Source organism: Alexandromys fortis, unplaced genomic scaffold (assembly GCF_014885135.2).
Source record: "Alexandromys fortis isolate MF-2015 unplaced genomic scaffold, M_Fortis_MF-2015_v1.1 scaffold_6, whole genome shotgun sequence".
Taxonomy (NCBI): Eukaryota; Metazoa; Chordata; class Mammalia; order Rodentia; family Cricetidae; genus Alexandromys; species Alexandromys fortis.
The window spans coordinates 10,323,065-10,348,395 of NW_026067902.1; the positions used below are offsets into that span (position 1 = coordinate 10,323,065).

The 25,331-nt window shown below is 37.6% G+C and overlaps 2 protein-coding genes across 3 annotated transcripts in view; both read right to left on the reverse strand.

Moving 5' to 3' along the window:
- The window catches only part of Zc3h6 (zinc finger CCCH-type containing 6), a 52,262-nt gene that overhangs the window by 17,987 nt on the left and 8,944 nt on the right, over positions 1-25,331 (reverse strand). Inside the window, exons 2-6 of one of the 2 annotated variants that reach the window (XM_050133978.1) lie at positions 14,997-15,177; positions 12,993-13,115; positions 3,152-3,277; positions 2,266-2,530; positions 277-413 (exon numbers count right to left, since the gene is read on the reverse strand). In XM_050133978.1, the coding sequence (XP_049989935.1) occupies positions 277-413; positions 2,266-2,530; positions 3,152-3,277; positions 12,993-13,115; positions 14,997-15,177 (832 nt within the window). The remainder of the gene's footprint in view (positions 1-276; positions 414-2,265; positions 2,531-3,151; positions 3,278-12,992; positions 13,116-14,996; positions 15,178-25,331) is intronic. The other variant, XM_050133985.1, reaches the window with a different exon arrangement.
- On the reverse strand, positions 8,929-9,694 carry LOC126496497 (60S ribosomal protein L10-like). Its single transcript, XM_050133991.1, has one exon. The coding sequence runs from the start codon at positions 9,638-9,640 to the stop codon at positions 8,996-8,998; it is 645 nt and encodes a 214-aa protein (XP_049989948.1). The 5' UTR covers positions 9,641-9,694; the 3' UTR covers positions 8,929-8,995.

Consider the following 25,331-nt stretch of genomic DNA (forward strand, 5'->3'; position numbering starts at 1 on the left):
GTTTTTGCTTGGAAACATATCAATTTTATTTTGAGGCTTTTCACATACACTCATTTTATTCCTAGGTCTCTTAAATGTGTATCTATATATTAATACCATGCCTAATATGTATTAATTTATAGTAAATTCTTTTGGAAGAATTTTATTCATATTCTTTGGATCTCAGCTGAAAATTTTTCATTGATTCAGATAGTAGCATTATGCATTCTTTGCAACCAAGTGATTTTAAAAAAATGAAAAAAGGCCTTTCCCGCCTTACATATAAGTTCTCAGTACCTCTTGAAAGTCATCCATTCCTGAAAAAACATTAGGGCCTTTAGTCACTCTTGCCCCACGGTGTTCTTTTCTTTTGATTTTCTTCGGCAAAGTATGTCCATGACTAGTATTAAAACTTTTAATTCGATATTCAGTACCTGAAAAAGTTAAAACGTATTTCAAATATTACAGAAAAGTAGTGTAACTAACATCAATTAGCTTACAAGTACCAATCTGTCTTTAATAGTCTACAGTGAATCATCCTTTTCCCCCTAAGAGCCAGTGAGAAAGTTAACTCAGCTCTATCTTTTGAGTGTTGCTTCCTGCTCAGAAGATGGCAGTGTTAGCTGCACAGGATGCAAGGCTTAAGAGTATCCATGTCTAGAAAAGCTACTCTTGTCTCTCCCTCCCCATCTTGGAATAAGATGATTAACAAGTAAACTAACCATTATATCCATATTTTAAGAAAGATATATATATATATAAAGATATAATAAAGATATAAAAAGATTTTAAGAAAGATATATATAAAGATAAATATATATAAAGATATATATATATATACAGCAGTTTATCTGTAGCAAGTCCGATTTCTACTGATAATTTTGTTTCTATATATACACACATATCTTCATTCATTGTTTTTGAAAATGACGAGATTTTAAAGTGTATCCCTAGCATTAAAGAGGCTGATCCTAGCACTTGAGAGGCTGAGGTAAGAGGAACACACGCTTGAGACTACATTGGGCTACACAATAAGATGTTGGACCCAACTAAAGTATCTAAAAGGGTGCTCCAGGGATACAGCTTACTGGTAGACTGCTTGCCTGGCATACATGAGGCCCTAGGTTCACTCTCCAGCACTGCAAAAAATAAAATATTTGAAAAGATGTCCAATTTGAAAAATTGTATATTGGTACTTGGGAGGCATAGGCAAGAGCACTACCATGAGTTCCAGGACAGGAAGGGTTACCCAGTGAGACTCTGTCTGAAAACAAACAATATAAACAGGATACCAAATTACAATACAATGTAACTTTAATATTTTATCAAAGTTATACAGAACTAATAAGCTTTTTAATGACCTATTAAGCAACCAATAAATATGTGAAAACTTTCACTTTGTTACAGGAAATCAAGAGGGCTACCAAAATGGCTCAGCAGTTAAAACTACACACTGCTCTTGCAGAAGACCTGAATTCAGTTCCCAGAACCCACATTAAGCAACTCACAACCATCTTTAACTTCAGCTCCAGAGGATCTGATCCCTCTTCTGGCCTTTGTGGGCACCTGAACTCCTGTGCACATGCGCGCGTGCACATACACACACACACACACACACACACACACACTTAAAAATAACAAATTTAAAAATAAAAAAATTAAATAGCAAATAGAGAACACACTTGTATTTATCTCAAAACTATAAGGATTTGTGCTGACAGGAATTTAGAGAATGTGCACTTTTACGTGCTGAAAAGTATAGTTATAAAAATACTGGCCTATCAACTTTTCAGATGTCAACTTGTCATATGAATTCAAATGTCTGTGTATGGCTATGTTTTTAAATTGTGGAAATTTGTTTTTCATAATTGATTATTTTAGTTTGTTTTTGTCTGAGGCAGGGTCTGACCTTGTAGTCCAGGCTGGCCTAGAGTCCCCAGTGATCTTTCCATCTCAGTTTCTCAAGTGCTGGGATTATAAGCATAAGCAACCACATCTGGTTCATAATTCATTCTTTTTGTTTTGTTTTGTTTTGAGACTGGGTCTCTATGTAGTTCTGGTTGATCAGAGCTCACTATGTAGACGAAGCTGACACTGAATTCACATACATTCTCCTGCCTCTGCCTCCATGGTGCTGGGATTAAAGACATGCACAACCACACCCTTTTTAAAAGCTACCTCCCTTTTAAAAAACATTAGATTTATTCTTAAAAAAGGAACTAAGAAATTTGTTATTATAAATCTATACGGTTCTCATATTCTAAGACAGGCTAACTTTAAACTCACCTGGCGGGCTTCCTTTAGTTCTCTGTTTTTTCCCTGATTCTTTAGAAAATGATGACCCCGAAGATTCCTGAGATTGTCTATAGTACTTCAGCTGACTGGAAAAGTCTTCTTCTCCCTCGTGGTTGTAATTACCAAAGTTGTCATCACTGTAGTTACCAAAGTTGTCATCACTGTAGAAACTAGACTCAGCATATTCTTTACTGTTGAATTTTTTGTTATGTTGACTCTTCTTTGATGTCATGTAACTTCCTGATATATGTCCATGCTAGGTAAAAATGGACAATCATTATCAGAAATGTTCAACTAATAATAGTAACTGATAGCAAGAGTATCTTTTTCCCCAGAAGTTGAGAGAACAAAGGATAGAAGCCAGTTATTAGTTCTGACTACATTAGTATTTCCTTATGAATATACTTAACACTAAATTCAGTACATTAAATGCCACCTCTTTATTGTACTTTCTGTACAAAAACATTGTACTTTTTATTCTTTAGCTTTTATTTTCCGTGTCTGTGTCTCAATAGTTATAGGCATACAGCTATTTTCAAATCCATGCCCTCATATATAAGACCATTTTCCAAATAAAAAGGTCTAAGCTCCTTGAGGCATGGAGTGGCCAGGCCCCACATCTGAGGATCTCCAACTTTCAGGATCAACCTACAGAACCAGCCCCTCCAGATACAGGCAGCCAAACTCTGCCCTTTTTACACCAAGTAAAAAGCCTAGGCTCAATTCTTGAAATTCCACCTATCCCTAAGCTCAAAAAATCACCAATCCCTGAGCTTACCCAAAGAGCAAGACGTGAAATCACACCAATCCCTATGCTGGAAATCACCATTCTGAGAAGCTCCACTCCCAAGAACTCCACCCTCTATATAAAGCCTACCTCCAGCTCAGTTCTTTGCTGCTTTTCATCCATGCAGAAACAACCAGTCTCATGTGTCTTTCCCAACAAATCTTTTGAGTGAGGTATGTTGTGTGGTTTGACTTTGTGGTATTCCTTGGCTCCAGACTGTCAGCGTTTTTGTTGTAATGTTATATACATTTAAAAATATTAGAATTACATTTCTAGTTGAAATATTAAGATATCATACAGATTGAAACAGAGCTGTAACACTTGCTTTGGGGAAACCCTTCACCTTACAGCTGTAACACTATGAAAGTCTTTTCTAAAATTAAAGAAAATAGTAAAGCAGCTTAGGGATAATACAAAAATATGCATATATTAAAAATTAAAGATTAAATAGGAGTGGACATCAGGTGATTGGAGACAGAATGAGAGGATCAGAGGGGAGATAAGGTTAAGGAAGGAATTTCAGGAAGAGACAGCTGGAACTGAGGGACATTTGAGGGATGATATGGAACCCTAGTCCACTGGAAACTTCCTAAAATATATGAAGATTATCCTAATGAGGTATCCTAAAAATGAGGGAGACAGAGTCCCTGCTGGCCATCTCTTGTCACCAAACAATGCTTCCAGTATTGGGACTGGGTTGCATTCAATTGAGTTGTTGTTCAAAGGGGTCCAATGGAAATCCTCAAACCCAGGCTTTTGCTAAGACAATGGGTTCTCTCTGCCACCTAACAGCAGGGCCCCACTGCCAAAGACAACACAAATACAACTCATTGAGCATGAATGAGAAGTCAAGCTGGTGCCAACATGGAGCCTTCATCTCTATGTTCTAGTGTCTTTGGTGTAGGAAGGTACTCTGCAAGCTACCAAAAGAGAAACCTAGCCACAAAAACTTTGACCTATGGTCTGTCCTGCCTGCAAGATTTACTAGGACAACAGTGGCAGCAAACAGTCTACCAATGTCTGATTTGACTTAAGGCCCACATCCAACAATGCTTGGGAGACTAAGAACCAGAGACTAGATAGGCCAGAGACCTAAGGTAAAACCAAACACTACTAGCTTAAAAACAAAGCCAAACAAAACAAAAAACTATCAATACGATGACTCCTAATGATACTCTGTTATACTCGTGGATCAGTACTTTTATTCAGTCATCATCAGAGAAACTTCCTTCTGCAGTGGACAGGAACAGATATAGAGACGCACAGCCAGACATTACACGGAGAGTCTTTGGAACTCACAACAGTCTGTAACTCTAGTTCTAGGGGATCTGGCACCTTCACACAGACATACGTGCAGATAAAATACCAATGCACATAAAAAATAAATAAATCCAGATGGGCAGCAGTGGTGCACGTCTTTAATCCCAGCACTCAGGAGGCAGAGACAGGCAGATCTGTGAGTTTGAGGCCAGCCTGACAGGCTCCAAATATACACAGAGAAATACTATCACGAAAAAACCAATCAGTTAATCAATCAATAAATCTTAAAAAAAAAAAAATCCAGAGGGGATGGAGGACACCAGGAGGACAAGGCCCTCTGAATCAACTGAGCAAGGCTCATATAAACTGAAGCAGCACGCACAGGTCTATACTAGATCCTCTGCTTATATATTAGTTTTCAGCTCTGTTTTTATAGGATGCCTGAGTGTGTCCTATAAAATAAGTGGGTCTCTGATTCTTGTGCCTCCTCTTGCAGCTCTTTTCCTTCTGTTGGGTTACCTTGTACAGACTCAACGTGATGGTTTTGTTTTATATTTTATTTTGTCATGTTTGTTGTTCTTTCCTAGAAATCTGATATTTTCTGAAATAACTAGAATTTCTAGAAAGGGAATAGATCTGGATGGGAGGAGAGGTAAGAAGGAACTAGGAGGAATAGAGGGAGGGGAAACGGTAATCAGGCTATGAAAAAAGAATCTATTTTCTTTTTTGTTTTCTTCTTTAATTATTGTTTTTATTGAGCTATACACTTTTTCCCATTCCTCTTCCTCATTTTGTTTTATTTAGACAGGGTTTCTCTGTATAACAGCTCTTGCTGTCCTGAAATTTTTCTGTAGACCAAGCTGGCCTTGAGCTCACAGAGCTCCGTCTGCCTCTGCTTCCCAAGTACTGGGATTAAAAGCTGTGCCACCATTCCCAGTCTGAGAATCTATTTTCAATAAAAGGAAAAAATGGAAAAAATTAAAAAATATGTAAAAAATTTTGTAAAAAAAGTCAGACATACACAATCTTAGAGTAAAGGGATTAAAAAGGTTTTCCAAGAAAATAGAAATAGGAAATATGCAGTTACCACTGTTTTAATATCTGATCAAATAGATGTCACACAAACTGATCAAATAGATGTCACACAAAAATAAGAAGATAAAGAGAAGGCCATTTCTTACTGATTAAGGAAACCCATCAAAAGGGTATTACGATTCTAAAGGTATACACACCAAGCACAGGTGAACCTCATTTCATAAAACAAATGCTACTAGATGTAGGGATGTAAGATTCACCTCAACACAATAATCGTGAGTGACTTCAATACTCTACTCTCATCAGTAGACAGGTCATTGTGACAAGAAAAAGAAACATTTGAGTTTACATCATAAATCAAATGGACCTAAGACAATTACAGTACACCTCATCCAAACATAGCAAAATACATATTCTCTTCAGCAGCTGATGGATTTTTTTTTCAAAATAAATTATGTAAAAGAACATAAACCAAGTCTTGTTTATTAATTTATTTATTTTACATTCTAACCACATCTTCCCCTGCCTCCTTTCCCTCCATTCTGCTCCTCCCAATCTACCCCTCCTTCATAATCACTCAGAAAGGGACAGGTCTCCCATGGGCTTCAGCAAAGCATGGGAATCAAGCTACCACAAAACCAAGTCCCCTGCCCCCTGTATTCAGGCTGTACAAGACAATTCAGCATGAGGAATAGGTTCCTAACAGCCAGTCAAAACACGGGGGACAGCTCTGCTCCCATTGCCGGGAGTCCCACATACAGACCAATCTACACAATTGCCACATATATGCAGAAGGCCTAAGTAGGTCCCATGCAGGTTTCCTGATTGTTGGTTCAGACTCTGTAAGTCCCCATGAGCCAGACTAGTGAATAAACCAAATCTTAACAAACACAGGAAAATTGAAATAATTCCTGTACTCTATTTGAGCATAATGAAATAAAACTAGAAATCAACAAGAGAAACTATAGAAACTATATACAAATTCATGAATATTGAAAACCACACTCCTGAATGATGAATGAGTTATCCAGTGCCTCAGAACAGAAATTTTAAAATTACTAAAACTCAACTAAATTATAACATAACACATCAAAATGTATGTGTCCTAGTTTTGTTTCCTGTTACTATGATAAAACACCCTGACACAAACAATTCAGGGTTTGTTTCAGCTCACAGTTTCAGGTCATAGGCTATCATAGCAGGGAAGTCACAGGAGCTCCAGGGTGTCGGTCACATCACCTCCACAGTCAGGACCAGAGAGCATAAGAATGAATGAATGAGTGGATCAATGAATGAATACATACATGCTTCTAGCGTTCAGCTTGTTCTTTCCTCTCCATTTCACTCATCATGTCCATGAAATGATGCTGCCCTCATGTAGGGTGGGTCTTCCCAACCTCAATTCAACCTACTAAGAAAATCCCCTAAAAGCTAACCTAATCCAGATAATCACTAAGACTCTCTGATTGTGTCAAATTGACAATTTAAACCATTGTATGGTGGGTGTGGAGGCATATATCTTTAATCCCCTGCAGAGTCAGAGGCAGGCAGGTCTAAGATTATTAAAATTAGGAACAAGACAAAAATGTTCAGTCTCCACTCCTATTCAATATAATGCATGAAGTCTTAGCTAGAGCAATAAGACAAAGAAGAAAATAAAAGATACATAGGACAAAGAAGTAAAAGCATCTTTATTCACAGGTGATAGGATTCTATACATAGAGACCCTGAAAACTCCATCCACAAACTCTCAGATCTGATAAACAGTTTCAGAAAAGTAGCATAGCAAGTTATGAAATTAACACAAAAATCAGTAGTCGCCCTTTATACCAATATCAAACATGTTGAAGATGAAACCAGAAAAACAATCCCTTTCATAATTATTTTCTTAGAAGCCAATACTTAGACTAAATCTAGCTAAGGAAGTAAGAAGTACCCTGTTGTGGGATATCTGTACACTGTGTGAAGATGTGTTGCTGTGACTGGTGCAATAAAAAGCTGACCAGCCAATAGTCAGGAAGGAGCATATAGGACAGACGTCTGAGCCGAGAGAAGTCTAGAAAGAACAAAGGCAGGATTGCCAGCCAGATACAGAGGAAGCTGAGATGAGGTAATAAGCCTCATGGAAGAACATAGATTAAAAATATGGGTTAATTTAAGTAACAATAACTAGTTAAGAATAAGCCTAAGTTAAGACGGAGCTTTCACAATTAATAATAAGTCTCTGTGCCATTTGTGAGCTGGCAGTCCAAAAAGAAAAATCCAACTACAGTACTCAATAATGAAAACTTAAATGCTGGACAAAGAAACTGAAGAAGACACTAGAAGATGGGAATAATTCCCATCATGGATTAGAAGAATGAAAAGGCTATCTTATCAAAAGCAATCTACAAATTAAAGGCAATCACCATCAAAATAACAATACCTACTTCACAGAAGCTGAAAAATCTTAAAATTCATAAAGAAATATGGGACTCTGAATAATGAAAGCAATGCTAAGCTATAACAATAACGATTGATGATGAAGATGGCACAGACTACTTACCCAATGGAGTCTGAATCAGTGTATCACAGAGATACTCACACATCCGTGTCTACTGCAGCACTGCACATTAGCTATGTTATGGAACAAGCCTAGGTGGCCATTAGCAGAGGAATAGACCATGTTTTTCAGGCATTTGTAGGAAAATGTATGCAACTGGAGATTATCATATTAAGATAATTAAGCCAATTTCAGAAAGACAAATACTGTGTTTTCTTTGTGTCTTAAACTTTATATAGACACATAAAATCATGTGTACACATGCCATGGAAGTAGAAATGAAACTTGTTTTCGGTGGACTAAACACGGAGGGTGAGAAAGGCAAAGGTGGGAGTATGGCAGGGAGTATCTTAAGTATACATTATACACTTATGTGAAAATGTTCTTATAAATGATGTATACAATAAGATGTAAAATTTTTTCAAAAAATCATATCTGACATCTTTCACAAAGAGAGAAGCTTTCTCTAATAGTGAAGTAACACTGAGTGAAAAAATTGCTTATTAAAAATCTGTTTACAAGAGACATTAATTTCATTGCATCCTTACTAAAGTGCAAAAAACGGTATATAATTTAGTACTAGAAGTTTAATTAGTGATAATATTCATTTAAATCTTTCATTCAAGTACTTTATAATTAGTTCTAAAATATCTTGTCAACTTTTTAATAAAACAAGAAAAGTTCCACAGAATTATTACTTGAAGACTAAGAAAAAGCAAAGACAGTACCTTGCTATTAGCTTACTGCACTTTAAATGTGGTGTGGTATGAATTCTTTTTATTTACTTATTTATTTTATGTTTTTTGTTTTGTTTTGTTTTTGTTTTGAGACAGAGTTTCTCTGTGTAACCACCCTATCTGCCTTAAAAGTGTCTCTATAGTCCAGACTGGCTCAAACTCACAGAGTTCTGCCTACCTCTATCCCTCCCTGGTGCTGGGTGCCATGTCACCACCACCCAGTTATGTGGTATTAATTCTAATATTTGCACAGTGAGATAAAATTATTGACTACGGTTTAATTTTTTTGTAAGCAGACTGGATGTGAGATTTATTACTGAACATGATTTGGTAGGGTACAGGAGAGCACCATGAAAGCCCTCAGGAGTGTAGGGCTCGCCACTTGTCCAGGGGACCACGATTAGGAATATATTTGACCCCACAGCCATCAGGAATGAGTCGCTTCTCAGCAACCATGTCTTCAAATTCATCGGCATTAAACTTAGTAAAGCCCCATTTCTTTGAGATGTGGATCTTCTGGCGGCCAGGGAATTTGAACTTGGCTCTACAAAGAGCCTCAATCACATGTTCCTTATTCTGCAGCTTAGTGCGGATGGACATGATGACCTGGCCAATGTGAACCCTGGCCACTGTGCCCTGGGGTTTCCCAAAGGCACCACGCATGCCTGTCTGGAGCCTGTCAGCCCCAGCACAGGACAACATCTTGTTGATTCGGATGACATGAAAGGGGTGAAGCCTCACTCGAATATAAAAGCCATCCTTGCCGCAACTCTTTACCATGTATTTGTTGGAACAAATACGGGCAGCCTCCAGAGCTTCGGAAGAGAGTTGTTCATACTCATCTGACACCATGTGGCCACAAAGCGGGAATTCATCAACTTTTGCCTTCTTCTGTCCCAAGTCAAAGATGCGGATTTTAGCATCAGGGACACCTCGGCAGAAGCGAGACTTTGGGTACGGCTTGTTCTTACAATACCGGTACCACCGGGTGGGGCGGCGACCCATGATGACAATAGGACCGTCGGTAGCGCGCCGGAGGAAAAGACTAAAATTTTTAAAATAAGATGACTTAAACATTTTAGTCATTTAGCAACACCAACTATAAAGAAGGCAACAGGGCCTGGAGTACTAGCTCATCTGGTAAAGTGCTTGCTTTGCAAGCAGAGAACAGAGTTCATTCCCCCAGAACTCATTTAAAATGCTGGGCAGGGTAATACCAGTGCTGGAGAGGCAGAGACAAGTAGATTCTCAAGACTCATGGGCTAGCTAGTCTAACCCAATTGACAACAGGCTAATGAAAGACATTTTCTCAAGAACCAAGGAGAGTAGGGCTGGAGAGATGCTCAGTGATTAAGACTGCATACTGCCCTTCCTGAGGCCTTGAGTTTGATTCCTAGAACTCAGGTTAAGCAGCTCACTCCAGTCCCGGAGTTCTAACACTTCTAGCCTCCATGGGCCGCTACACAAGTACACATACTATTCCCCCTCCACCTACACATCATTAAAAACAAATCTTCAGGGGGCTGGAGAGATGGCTCAGCGGTTAAGAGCATTGCCTGCTCTTCCAAAGGTTCTGAGTTCAATTCCCAGCAACCACATGGTGGCTCATAACCATCTGTAATGAGTTCTGGTGCCCTCTTCTGGCCTGCAGACATACACACAGGCAGAATATTGTATACATAATAAATAAATAAATATTAAAAAAAACAAATCTTCAAAGAAACAGAAACAAACAAAAAGCAAGGTGATAGTGACTGAGAATGACAGTCAAGGTTGTCTTTTGGCTTTCGCATGTATACACACAAGTGCAAACGCATCTGCAATACTTATACATTTGTACACATTGTGTACATTTGTACACAAAAGAATATGGGGCTGGAGACATGACTCAGCGGATAATATCACTGGCTACTTTTCCAGAGGACCAGTGTTCTATCTCAACCACCCAGAGAGCAATTTAAAATAATCTGTAACTCCAATCCCAGGGTATCCACTGCCCTCTTCTGGCCTCTGGGGGCACTGCATGCACACAAAATAATAAAATTGAGGCCGGGCGGTGGTGGTGCACGCCTTTAATCCCAGCACTCGGGAGGCAGAGGCAGGCAGATCTCTGTGAGTTCGAAGCCAGCCTGGTCTACAAGAGCTAGTTCCAGGTCAGGAACCAAAAGCTACAGAGAAACCTTGTCTCGAAAAATTAAAAAAAATAATAATAAAATTGAAATTTAAGAAAAAGGACAAGAGAGATAATCAAACAAACTAATCTGGTTTCTAAATTTATAGGAGATTAATACTATCAGATTAAGAAATAGTTACGTACGGACTTTGTTCATGCAGTATACATATTTAATAAAGAAGTATAATGTTGTGGCCTTTTTTTTTTCCTAGTGCTGGGGATGAAACCCAGAACATGCTAGATAAGTGTGCTACCACTCTTCCATTTTTCAAACATTCCAATGATTGTTGCATTTAAAGGAGCCAATGTCACATATATTCACAATTCGTTATGACCTCCCTTTGAAAGCAGGCTGAGTGTGATGTGCCTAGGTGCACTATAGACTGAAGTGTATCCCTCCAAAAGCTCCTGTATAGAAGCTCTAACCACAGTAGCTCAGAATGGGACTTCATCTGGGGAATGGCCTTAAAAATAACCTCTAATATAATTTGACTGGTGTTCTTTTGTTGTGTTTTTTTTTTTCAAGACAGCATTTCTCTGTGTAGCCCTGGCTGTCCTGGAACTCTGTAGACCAGGTTGGCCTTGAATTCAGAGATCCACCTGCCCTGTCTCCCAAGTCCTGGAATTTAGGCATGCACCACTACTGCCCTGCTTGACTGGTGTTCTTATAACGAGGAATAATCTGTGTGTTCAGAGACACCAGGAGCTGCTGTACACAGCAGCATGGCCATGTGAGGGCAAAGCTGTGAGAAGGTGCCCATCTATAAACCCGAGAGGAAGGTGCCTAAACAGATACTTCCATTTAGCTGCCATTGGAAACCAACCCTGCTAGGATCTTAAATAGGGACTTTTAGCCTTCAGACTCAGAAAAAGTGTCTAATATGTGATCCAGACAACACCAGTGCCAGTAACTTGATATAAAATGCATTAAAATGCATTCTTTATCTCAAAGACAGGAGTTTGTAGCATGTATCTGACAAACATACGTTAGTATGACAAAAAGAATTTCAAAAAATGTGCAACTTAAACTTGTATTTTATACCTTTAAAAGGAATTTTTTTTTTTTTTTGGTTTTTTGAGACAGGTTGTGTGTAGTTTTAGAGCCTGTCCTGGAATTAGCTCTTGTAGACCAGGCTGGCTTTGAACTCACAGAGATCCGCCTGCCTCTGCTTCCCGAGTGCTGGGATAAAAGACGTGTGCCACCACTGCCCGGCCTCAAAAAGAAATTTTAAAAAACCAATGAATACCACTTGAACACCCATTTTCAAAATAGCCAAGGAAAACAGAGAAGAACAGGCACTGGCAAGGATACAGAGAAGAAGATGGCTCAGGCTTCCCGAATGGGAATGTGAAACAGTACAGTCTGTGAGAGCAGCTTAGTGCTTCTCAGAAAGTTAAAAGAACGACCAATCATTTCACTATTAGGCATATGCTCCAAGAAAACAAATGAAAGGTTTTGAAGACAATTTTATACCCATTTTCATAAACTGGATATTCACAACAGTCAAAAAGTACAAACAATCCAAGGGTCCTTCAACAGATGAGCAGATAAGCAAAAATGTAGCTTATACAACAATGGAATGTTGTTTAGTCTTAAAAAGAATAAAATTTTAATATATGCTCAACATGAATGAATCCTGAAAACATGCTAAGACAAGCCAGATTCAAAAGAACAAAAGTGAAGTGGTATATTATTTGTGTTTTAATAAATAAAGCTTGCCTGAAGATCAGAGGGCAAAGCAGCCAAGAGACGGGAAAAGAACTCAGTAGAGTGTAAAATGTGGAGTCTGAGGTTTGGCAGTCTGAGGATTGCCCTTCAGTCTGAGCATTGGTAGAGGTAAAAGGTCTCTCTAGTGATTGGTTGCTTTGCTTTTCTGATCTTCAGATTGAACCCCAATATCTGTCTCTGGATTTTTATTATTTCATGTTATACAAAAGTATATGATACGAGGGCCCTAGAAAAGGCAAATTCATAGATGAAAATGAGGGCAGCAGTTGGAGGAGTGAGGAGCAGGGCTCCTCCAAGGACAGTATTTCTGTTTCAAATGTGCACAAAGCCTGGAGATGGACGTGGTGATAGGCAAATACTTCAGATATATTTAATATCATTAAATCATACTCTGAAAGGCAGTTACTTGGTATATTTTATGTTGTACATGTTTTATCATAATAAAAAGACAATACCTGAGAAAATGGAATGTCATAATCCCTGTAGAAACTAGCTCTTTTCTTATAGGAACTTTCTGTATGTTCAACATCTGAATCCAGGCTGTAGTTAGAACTCTCATCACCAGATGGAGAGTTGTGCTGAAAGGAAACAAAGAAATGTGTTCACTCACAAGAAGAAAACTAGCGCATAATCACATAAGCTTGTTTCCGCCAGTAGTGCCAACCAGTAGGGTACACTATGGCCTTAGACTCTTGGGTGACATTGAGAAATTCTTGCTCTAGGTTGGAGATGACTCAGCCATTAAATACCAGGCTCACAATCAAAAAGAGAGAGTCTTGCTCTAAAGGCCACCACAACTTCTAGGCTGAAGAACTTTTCTCCTTTTGCTCAGGGACTTTGTGGACATATGTTTCTCATCAACCCCATGCCAAGAGGTTAAAACAGAAATCACTTGGCATTTATACATTTACGCCTCTCTGCCTCAGCTTCCCAGAGCTGGTATTACAGGTGCGTGCCACCATGTTCAGTTTAATCTAATATTAAAGGAAATAAAATTGGCTCCTCACCAAAAGGTTTCAGAACATGAGTAGAATATGCATTCATTTGATCTTGCCTAAAGTTGCTGTGGAGTTACTTATTGGCACGAAAATCCTAAACTATTCCAAATTTCCTACATGAAATGAATCCAGTCAACAAAATTGAACAAAAGTAAAATGAAAACCCCAAGTGGTTGATAATAGTTGGCAAAATACGAGAAAAAGTTTGTTTACATTGTAATGTAATTTCAAATAAAAAAAACCAACAAGTATTTTTGTTTTTGTTTTTTGAGACAAGGTCTCACTATGTAATCCTGGCTAGTTTGACACTCTCTGTGTAGACCAGACTATCCTCAAACTCACAGACATCCACCTGCCTCTACCTCAGTAGTACAAGCATTTTTGTCTGGCCAAAATAATTACCTCCTCAACTTAAGTTCTTTAAGCAGTTCTTAGTATTCTTTACAACAAAAACACTGGCTCTGCATTTTTTAATCTGTAAATTTCCATCATAAGTATGGCACAAACTAAGTAAAATTCTATTTAATTGAACTGAACTCTAAGATTTTTATAGAGGCAGGGTCTGTTTTCCTTTGCTTAGTATTCCTTTGCTTCTAAATGTTTGGAGATTGGTTTTCTGTTTTCCGTCTTGATGACAGATGAACAACCTTTTTACAATTATGCTACCAAGTATTTCAAATACATAACCATTGAGGTTAGGGTTTGAAATAAATTATCCATTAGGAGATAAGTTTGCTCAATCAGTCATTACTTGATTGATTGCTGTGTGATATTTTGATCACATTCTGACACTCCCGAGACTGCCAATAAGAATTTGCTTTTAATCAGGGGACAGATCTAGTTTTTAGCTGACCAAAATTAACCAAAGAGGTTTTGGAGGACTGAGGACAGACAGAAAGACAGAAAGTAGTAGGACAGGGGCTTAGAGAAGGTCTCGGCCAGTTTTGGATAAAGGAATGAGGGAGGAAGGGGGAGGTCTCTGGTTGCTTCTCCACCACTTCTCTGATATTCAGGTTCTTACCCTGATATCTCTGATTCCTGAATTTTATTAATAAAGAATAGCCAGATAAGCGCTTAAATTGATCTCTCTGGATTAGGTGAATTATATTAGCCTGTTTATTACTACTGTGTTCTACTTCCTCTTTGTCATTACCAGCTCCTTCTATGACAGTAGTTATTTTCAAGAATATACAATTTAATAATGTATATATTCATTTTGAATTGTGAGTTTTATCATTATAAAAGGCCTTTCTTTGGGAGGGTGGTTTTAAGACACGGTGTCTATATATAGTCTACGCCAAACACAATAGTCTTGCACTGGGGGGAAAGAAGAAGAATCAGGAGTTTAGGGTCATCTTCAGCTACAGAATGAATTCTACAGTTCAGTTACATGAGATATGGTCTCACACAAGCAAGCAAGCAAACAAGAACAAAAAGGAATGGAAAGTTATGTTAACTTACCTTATGTTTCTCATGCTTTCTTTTTTTGGATTTCTTCTTTTCTCTTTCTTTCTTGTGTTTTTTTCTTGATTTTCTGTAGGCTTTCTCATTTTTCTGTTTTTCATTCTCTTTTGCCTCCTGATCTTGTATTTCTTCAAACCCTGCGTCATCTATTTCACCATCTTCTAATTCACCATCTTCTCTGTAGAAAATAATGAAAATTTTACACTTTCAATGTTAATTCTAAAACAAATTAAAAAATATTCTGAAAAGAAAAATATTCCAAGAACTTAAATTTCATTCATACAGATAAAAACTGGAAATTTTTCTCAATAAGGAGCCAGCCAGTAAGTAAACATTTTACTTTTTAAAGAGTATCTTTGGTTTCTGTTACAAATTCTTCCCTTAAAAAAACTAAACTGTAACAATCACTCTTAGCCACCAAAGTTTGTGAATCTCTACTTTATTTTTTTTAAATCATTTATTTAACTTTTATTTCATGTGCGTTGGTGTGAAGGTGTCAGAGCCCTTGGGACTGGACATAAGGATGCTGGAATTTGAACCCGGATTCTCTGAAAGAGGACCCAGTGCTCTTAACCTCTGAGCCACTCTCCAGCCCCGAATCTCTACCTTAGATTAAGATCACTGGTTCTCCCAAAATGAATGAATGAATACAACGTAATTACAAACTATTACAATTAACAGTGACTAAACTACTTTCAATGAAAACAAATGAATTATGGAAATACTTTAATTACAAGAGAGACTTTTAATTTGTGGCCTGTAGGTAGCTTTAATTAGCTTTAAAATAAAGGCAAACTATGGTATTTTTACCATCAGAGTAAATTTCAGTAAGCAGTTATGTACAGATTTAATTTAAAGATAAAATCTAAGCCACAAAAGATTTACAAATTCCTCAGCTTTCATTTATAAAATACATAAAATTATACACCTAATTCCACTCTCGCATGACTAGTGTCTTTGCTATTATCAAAGCCAAATCCTAGAAACTAACTTTTAATGCTTTCATTTTCAGTTATAGAAGCTAAAGTTTTAATTCTGTTTTAAATTCAAACCAAATGATAAACACCAAATTATGATGTGAGCATCTTAAAGGTAAGTTGGAATTACTAGGAATGTATAATGTAAAATATAAACTGTTCATGTCATCCTCCTGTTAAAAATTTACAATAATAATGCAGTAACTCAAAGTTGCCTCAAGTTTCTTCTAGAAACTTGAAGAGAGGAAGTGGTCTCAAGAGGACTGGGAATTAATTGGTAGTTAAGGAACTGGTTTGTGTAAGTAAAGACTCATTATATTCTTCTTTACATATTCGATGTCTTCTTAATAAACACTCTTCAATGGCTCCGTTCTGGCCCGAGGCTAATATCAGTTGATATTTATTATTCAAAGGCCCTTAATAATTGAGTCCCCACTTGGCCAGCTAATTTCAGTATCTGAAATCTCCAGGACTTAAAATATCATCTAAAATTTCTCATTGACCTACTCATCTCAGTAACAACTCCCTAGTATTTCAATATATTTAGAAAACAAATTGGATGCCATTTCCTCCAAGATGCCTCCTCTTAGTAACTCTAGTTTAGAGGAGATAGTCCAGGTACTGCCCTGCTGGTCCTGTTAGAGCACTCAAACACTGTGTTCTAATCACCTGTTCCCTGCATGGTGAAGGAAAGGTTTGACTGTCTTTCCTCTTGCATCTAGCACAGTATCTACTATTGCTCAATCACTGATCATGTCATACCCATACAGAACAAGTACAGGATACTATCCTAAATGGTCATTGCAATTTTCCCCCAGTTCTATTGAAATGGTGTAGTGTTTGAATGAGAATGCCCACCCGCCAGGCTCATATATTGGAATGCTTGTTCAACAGTTGGTAGAATTGTTTCAGAAAGATTAAGAGGTGTGGCCCTGTTGGAGAAAGTATATCACTGGGGACTTTGAGCTTTAAAGGCCCATGCTATTCCCAGTGAGCTTCTCTGTCTCTTCCTCCCTTTTGACTCCTCCCTTCCTCACTTCCCTCCCTTCTCCCTCTCTCATTCTGCCACATGTGCCACCATAACAGCCACAGACTGAACCATCTGAATCTGTAAGCAAGCCCCAATTAAATGATTTCTTTCATAAGTTACCTTGGTCATGGTGTCTACTCACAGCAATAGAAAAGTAACTAAGATAGTGGTGTATTTTCACTTACATGGACTTAACATGTTCTGTGAACAAGGTTTGCATTCTGCTATCTTGATGATGGTGATGATAACAATGATGATGTATTTACTATTGTTGCTGTTGCTATGTGTGCATGATGCAGAGGGGGAACACTATGCGGAGCATGCATGTAGAGATCATAGGACCACTCTGCAGAGTCAATTCTGTCCTTCCACATTTGAGTGGGCCCCAGCATCACGTTTATGTTCTAAGCTTCACATCAACCACCTCACTGGCCTTGGCCCCATCTGTTCAAATTAATTTTTTTTTTGCATTTGAAAACCAGAGAATTCATTGGCCCAATAAAATTAGTGAATATATTAACTATAAAGCAAGTATTAAAATGTTTTTTAATAACTTTAGTTATAAAAAATAAAAACTGTAAACACGCATATCTCTATCAACTATGTGAACAGGTATATAATATAAATTGATTTATGTAATAGAGAAACTTGCTGATAGAAAACAACAATATGGCTGAATCTTATAGACATAATGATTAATCAAAAAAGTGTGGCACAACACTACTGTATCATTCCACTTCAAGAACAGACAAAATCTGTAGTGACAGAAGCCAGACTAGCTCTTTTGAGGGAGTAGGAAATAACAGAGGGCACTACTTCAGGGTACTGAAATAGTTAGAATACTGACTGTTCTGTGATCACTACATGTAACTATATGTGCACATGTGTATGTGTGTGTAGCTACTACCCCTCGTCAAAGAAACTTCTCTTTACAGCTGATGGAGGCCATCATAGAAACCAAACCTGGACATAATGCAAAGATCATAGGAGCCCTGCCCCAACAGACAATCTACAGATCCTGAATTTATGACTCAGGGAATATGCTGGAAGAGCAGATGGAAAGGGGATGGAAAGACTGTTAAGAGCCAGAAATCTGTATGTGAAAAAGACTCTTCTAGAAATGACTTCATAAACATTTGTGTGTGTCTATGTTTATATACATACATGTTGTGGGATAATCTTTTTTACACTGTAAAGATTTGTCTCTGCCTAAGGTGCCTTCTGATTGGTTTAAAAATGGCCAACAGCTAGGCAGGAGAGAATAGGCAGAGAGGAGCTCTGGGAAGAAGAGAGGCTCATTTGTTATAAGTAAGATGGGAAATTAAGTCTTCTGAAAGAAACTAAATCCTCAATAAAAGACTAGCTAAGCACTCCTAACAGACATTACCAAGATCGCTCATGAATACACGTATTCGCTGACATAAATACCACACAACAGACATTCTACACACATTTGCTGACATAAATATCACACAACAGACATTCTTTAAATGTACTAAGGGACTGCCAGGACGTCTTCACAGTGCACACGCAGAGACAGAGGCTGGATCCTCCCCCAGTGTGAATCTTCTCAAGACTTGGCACTTCTACTTTACCATATTTCCCTTTCATGCTTTCTATTATTCGTGCTGTCATTCCTCCCTACCGAGAATGACAAGGTAGGACACTGCTCTGCGCTGGTCTTTGACCTTCCACGTTTCCACAGACCACATTAAGAAAGTTGAACTGTGGTTCTGCCTCAATCTCAACAGCATTCCCTGTGATTCACTAAAATATAGAGACAGGCAGTGCTGGGAGACGAAGTCAGACAGCTACTTCTCACCCACCTCCCAGTTTTGAGAGAGGTTCCTGTGAAGCAGTTTTTAATTCAACTTCCAAGGTCCAATTAGGTCTAATTTATTACCTTCTCTGCTCATTAAAGTGTAGCTTCAGGTTAAAGAAAATTGCTTAGCACTGTGGTTAAACAGTTCTTCAGCTACAAAATGCCTGCCCTCCCCCCAGTGCTGTTTATCATCAGGCTCCTTCTGTTTCAGGGCTATGGGCAGGTGTGTGTGTGTGTGTGTGTGTGTGTGTGTAAGGGACATGAGCAGATGATACTAAACTGGTCTCCTTGTAATAAACTGATCCTACCGACAGAATCTGGCAGCAGGCTTGGCAGATTTGTTAGGGTTTAAGGGCTTTTCTCAAGCCTACTCTTACCTTTTGTCTCAACCTAGACAAACTCTGGATCAAGCTGCAGGTTATCTCCCTGAATTACACATCTAGACCAGTTACTTGCACTCAAGCAAAACCACTGGCTGGTCATTCTGAGGCCGTGCTACCAGGCCTTCCATTATATCATCCTAGATTTGGACCTTATGGTCTAGATCCTGGATAGTTCACCTTTTAAGTTACTTTAAAAAAACATTTATTTGAGAGAGAACTTCACCATGTAACCTTGGTTGGCATGGAACTCACTCTGTAAAACAGGATGGTATTGACCTAACAGAGATCTGTATGCCTCTGCCTCCCAAATGCTAGGATTAAAGGTGTGTGCAATCATGCCTAACTTTTTTTTTAATTATGTGTGTCTGTATGGGGGTGTAAATGCATATTCTAAGTGCAGGTGCTGTGAATCCAGAAGAGGATGTCTGACCAAACTTGGGTCCTCTACAAGAGCAGTATGTACTCTGAACTAATGAGCCATCTCTCCAGCTCTTACTTTCTTAAAAACAAACAACAACAAAAGCAGTAATGAAAAATAACTGTGCATGTGTGTGTGTGCCAGTGCAAGGAGGTTAGAAGGCACTTTTCAGGAGTTGGTCCATCCCCTCCTTCCACCACATGGGTTGCAAGTATCAAATGTCTTCTCTTTATAAATTACCATTGGTAAACTATGATAAACACCCACAACCTTTCTATCCTTGTCCTTTATCCAACATATTCTTAAGCCTTTTCAGTCATTTAGTTTACAGGAACTCCCTTTACCACCTTTCTTGGTTGTGTTTTTCGAGACAGGGATTCTCTGTGTAGCCCTGGATATCCTGAAACTCATTTTGTACCCCAGGCTGGCCTTGAACTTAGGGATCCACCTGCCTCTGCCTCCTGAGTACTGGTATTAAAGACGTGTGCCACAAACACCTGATTTTTGTTTTTCAATGTATGAATGCTCTATTTGCACATACACCTACATGACAGAAGAGGATAGTTGTGAGCCATCATATAGTTGCTAGGAATTGATCTCAGGACTTTTGGAAGAGCAGACAATATTCTTAACTACGGAGCCCCCCTTTACCACTATTAAAACTATGTCTATGGGTTTTTTAATTTAATTTTTATTTAAGACTTAATTTTATGTGTATAGGTGTTTTGCCTGCATGTATGTATTGTATGTATGTGCACATGTAGGGTCTGGTGTCCATAGAGAGAAGGTGTTTGATCCTGTAGAACTAGAGTTACAGGCAGTTGTGAGCTGTTATATGGCTGCTGCCATCTCTACAGTCCCCTGTGGCAATTTTTACTTTTTATTCCACTTTATTGTTTATTTTATTCCTCAAGCTAATTTCACAATAGATTAAAGCCTAAACCAGTCCAAATAAAGATTATTTTATGAGTACAATATTTATTAGTACAAAAATATGGACTTTATATCTTCATTAATCCTAACATTATCCATAGTCCTATGGCAACCTTAGAAAACTTCACTTAACTCTACATAAAAGTATTTTTATACCACAGATAACTTGAGAATTCCTTTCTTGTGTTACAAATAATAATTTTTACTTGTTCAGTCAGTAGCATACTTACTCAACACCAACATTGCACAATAATTGTTAAACAAAGCTACTATGTAGCAATTCAATAATTGTTCTACACCTATGTGTCCTGACTCCTTTTAAGGTTGTATATCAGATATCCTGCATATCAGATATTTAAATTACAATTCCTAATAGCAAAATTACAGTTATGAAGTAGTAACAAAATAATTTTATGATTGGGGGCCACCAATTAGATCATTTTAAATATTTCCTTCTCAACTCAGAAGACCATGTTTTTCTGGGAGTATCTGAAAGGACATTTATCTTTTTTGGATGGGATCATGTAACTTGAAAAACGTTATAAACTAAAACTATTGACTAAAAATGTAAATAGGAATTGTGTAGCCCTAGAGACACAACAAACCAATCTGAAATAACTGATCGAATACTTACAAAAACAGTGCAGCCCTAGGGCTCTTGCTGCCAGCAAGGGAGAAATGTGCAATGCAGCTAGTACTTTCTGCTGTATAGATTAACAACGCAGGGAAGATTACCAATTAATAGTCAAACCAAAAGAAAAGACAACATGCTTAATTCTGACATCTTAGACAGAAAATCTTCCTTTGATCATCCATCTAAATGCTTTCCAATGTCTCCATGATAGTTGTGGTTATTTTTAATATTTATTTTTATTATCTGTGTGTGTGTGTGTAACTGTGAGAAAGTATGTGTGGGAGGTGCCTGTGGAGATCAGAAGAGGGTGTCAGCCCCCAGATGGGACCCAAACTCTAGTCCTCTGCAAGAGCAGCAAACACTCTTAACTGCTGAGCCCCACTCATGGTGATTATTGTCTCACAGTTTGGCAATACCTGTTCTCCAGAGTCACATATGTTGCTGCAAGCTGTTACTGCATTTGTGGTACAAAAATTTGGTTTGCAGAAGATATAACTCATTAGTTAAGAGTACTAACTGCTTTTCCAGAGGAATAGGGTTCAATTCCCAGCACTCACATAGCTGCTAACAAGCATCTGTAACTCCGGTTCCAAGGTGATCAGGCACCTTCTTTTGGACTCAAAATACTGCACACACATGAAGATAGGGTGTCACTGGCCTAGAACTCACCAAGGAGGTAGGCTGGCTCCCATATACTGTGTTCTTTTATTGTTATTTTGGCTTTTTTTTTTTTTTTTGTTTAAACCTATGCAACCCTTGCTGGCCGGGAATTTGCTATGCTGCTCAGACTAGCCTCAGATAGTAATCCTCTTGCTTCAGCTGAGCGCTGGGTTTACAGTTTTGTGCCACCATACCTATCAGCCTTTAAATTATACTTAAGCTGAAATCTTTATTATAAATAAATAGCTACATTCCTCAAATATTTTTGAAATATGCAGAAACAGAGCAGTATGTGAATAAATCAAAAATTTTAATTACCTTGCTAAGTTCTTTGAAATTTAAGTTTTCTATATATATAAAACATAAAATACAAATACATGTATTTGCATATTTATATTTAACTAGATGCCCAATTAAACTAGGTTTAATTTATTTTCATTCTTCATTTTATCCTTTTCATTTAGACTCGCTGAAAATACAGAAATTCCCAGAAAATATTCATCAAATAATATTACCCATTTTCACACAGCAATTCTCCAGAAATTGTTTGGATGGCTCTAACAATGAACCCAGGTAAACTACCTGTCATATAGTAACATATCCAAATGGCATTAGTCTGTAATCCATCTGATACTAGATAAACTGTAAATTTGAGGTGATGAGACTATAGGATTTGAAGGTGTGATAGGAACGCTTTTTTGTTTATTTATGGAAATGTTCTACTTTATACTTTGGTCTAAATTTTCAACTAAAATGCACTTTTTTTCTAAGTACAGTTTTCTAAGTCAAGTCCTGGATGCCACAGGATCAGAAACTGCCTGATTATTTTACCATTTTAACTTATCAGAATAGTAAAGTAAGACTATACATATGCATGACATTTAGATTTGCTGTAAATATCTGAATATTCCAAATTAAGAATGTGTTTTAGGTACAAGCTGGAATAAAAAAAATCTTATTTGTTGAAATTTTACCAATTAGATGGAGTATAAATGTATATTGATGTGGAAATGTTACAAGTAATATTTATTAAAGCTATTTTTTAAAAAGAAACTAACCACTAAATAATGACTTTGTCACCTCAAAATTCCATAAGGAAACTTCTAAAGTTTTGTTTAATGCAATAGTTTTTTTTTTCTGTATCTGTGGATATATACACAAGAAACAAGTTCTTCCAATTGTCTGCCCCAAGTGAAAGTGACCCTAGTGCATGAATTAAAGCAGTAACTGTGCTAATCTAGCAACGAGCAGTGCTGAAAAATATCATTACTATACTAAAATGAATGAATGAAATTTATGCTCTGGCAATGCTGAACCATGCATGGGCAGCCCGTATATGGTGGGTCTGTTGAACTCGTCCATATTGGGTTTCATGGTCTAATGTAGTGGGAGCGGCGGGCTGCGTTCCTGGCGCTTGGCCGCCCGCACGGCTAGCTTTACCCAAAATAATTACACAAAAACTGTATTCTTTTAAACACTGCCTGGCCCATTAGTTCCAGCCTCTTATTGGCTAATTCTCACATCTTGCTTTAACCCGTATTTAATAATCTGTGTAGCACCACGAGGTGTGGTTTACCAGGAAAGATCTTAACCTGCATCTGTGTCAGGTGGGAGAATCATGGCAACTGACTGACTCAGCTTCTTTCTCCCAGGATTCTGTTCTATTTTCTCTGCCTACCTAATTTTCTGTCCTATCAAAGGCCAAGTAGTTTCTTTATTAATTAACCAATGAAAGCAACAGATAGACAAATGACCCACCTCCATCAGTCTAAGTTGATGAGGACGACTAACCAGATCTCTTCCTCAAGAGGCCACCAGATCTCACTCATTACAGATGGATGTGAGCCACCATGTGGCTGCTGAGAATTGAACTCAGGACCTTTGGAAGAGCAGGCAGTGCTCTTAATCATTGAGTTACCTTTTACTTTGAAATGAGACCACTAAAATTTGTAACAAAGACTGCAAGTATAACTATTCCCACTTTTTCACATTTGCTGAAGGTTTGTTTATATGATGATGATGACACTGACTTTGGCTCCTACTGTGACTGGCTATTGTTTTTCACACTCGGCCATTTGACATTCAGAAAAAAATAAAGAAGCTTTTGATACAATATATGTACAACTAAACCATGAAGGTGCTTCTTATGACAATGGATTATTCATTTGCATTGATTTGCGTATTCAAAATAAAAATTTAAAATAGAATTATATATTTCAAGGATAATCTAGAACTCAATCCCCACACAAGTACAAGTGTTCCAAGACATTTGTCAACTGTATGTAGAGATTAAAAACTTAAGCAAAAGGAGAACTAGGGATTTGTGTGAATCAAATAAATTTCCTTATGAAACTGAAATGTGTATGTAATAGAATTTATATTTTCTATAGCTAAAATGCAGCTTTAAAATATAATATAAAGATAATTAGTCAAAGTAACTGGAAGTTTTGATATTTTAAAGATTTAGAAGAAGTTATATTTTAAGATTTAGATAAAGGTATGATGAAGGATTAATTTATAAACAACTAAAACAGAATTATCTGTAATTCAGTAATTTCCATACATGATACCAGATTAATCATAATTTTAAAGCAATGGAAAAGGTAGTAACACAGAGTGCCACAGATAGGTATGACTTCTCACTCAGCCATCCAGAGTCTGCCCCTAAACTATGAAACAGAGAGAAATAGGAATTATAAACTGTGGTGCATAAAAAGTTTTGTGGACCATTAGAATTTAAAATTTAAGTTGTTTTGTGTCAACTTTGTGAGAAGAAAAAAGCTGTGCTCTAGTTTTATGTTATACTTTTAATGATAATTAACTAAAGATTCCTTAAAAGCTACTTGAGATTGGCTTTAGTCATTTTCTCATTCAAAAATATGTGTATGGTGAATGAAAGTTTAAGGCCCTATCAATATCTGAAGTATTAATGTAAAGCAAGAAAATTAAAAACAAAGCACACACAAAATCAGTTATGGTAGAAAAAGCCTACTTTGCTAAGAGTAAATAACCTGTTAGAACTGTCTTTGTTAAAGCCATGGAATTACTATAATCTTGGTTGGTATGTGTTCCCACCAGTCAAGTAATACTTCCCAGTGGTGCTGGAGAGATGGCTCAGTGGTTAAGAGCACTGACTGCTCTTCCAGAGGTCCTGAGTTCAATTCCCAGCAACCACATGATGGCTTAGAACCATCTTTTATGAGATCCGGTGCCCGCTTCTGGCATGCAGTCATATATATATGCAGAAAGAACATTGTATATGGAATAAATAAATAAATCTTTAAAAAAAAAAAGGGGGGGCTGGAGAGATGGCTCAGTGGTTAAGAGTACTGACTGCTCTTCCAGGGGACCCGGGTTCAATTCCCAGCACCCACATGGCAGCTCACAACTGTCTGAAGATCCAGTTGCAGGGGATCTGACACCTTCACACCAATGCACATAAAATAAAATTAAATAAACCATAAAAAATAAAAAA

What these genes read in the sequence shown, in the direction of transcription:
- LOC126496497 (XM_050133991.1), bottom strand. Translation starts at nt 9,640, where the DNA reads ATGGGTCGCCGCCCCACCCGGTGGTACCGGTATTGTAAGAACAAGCCG.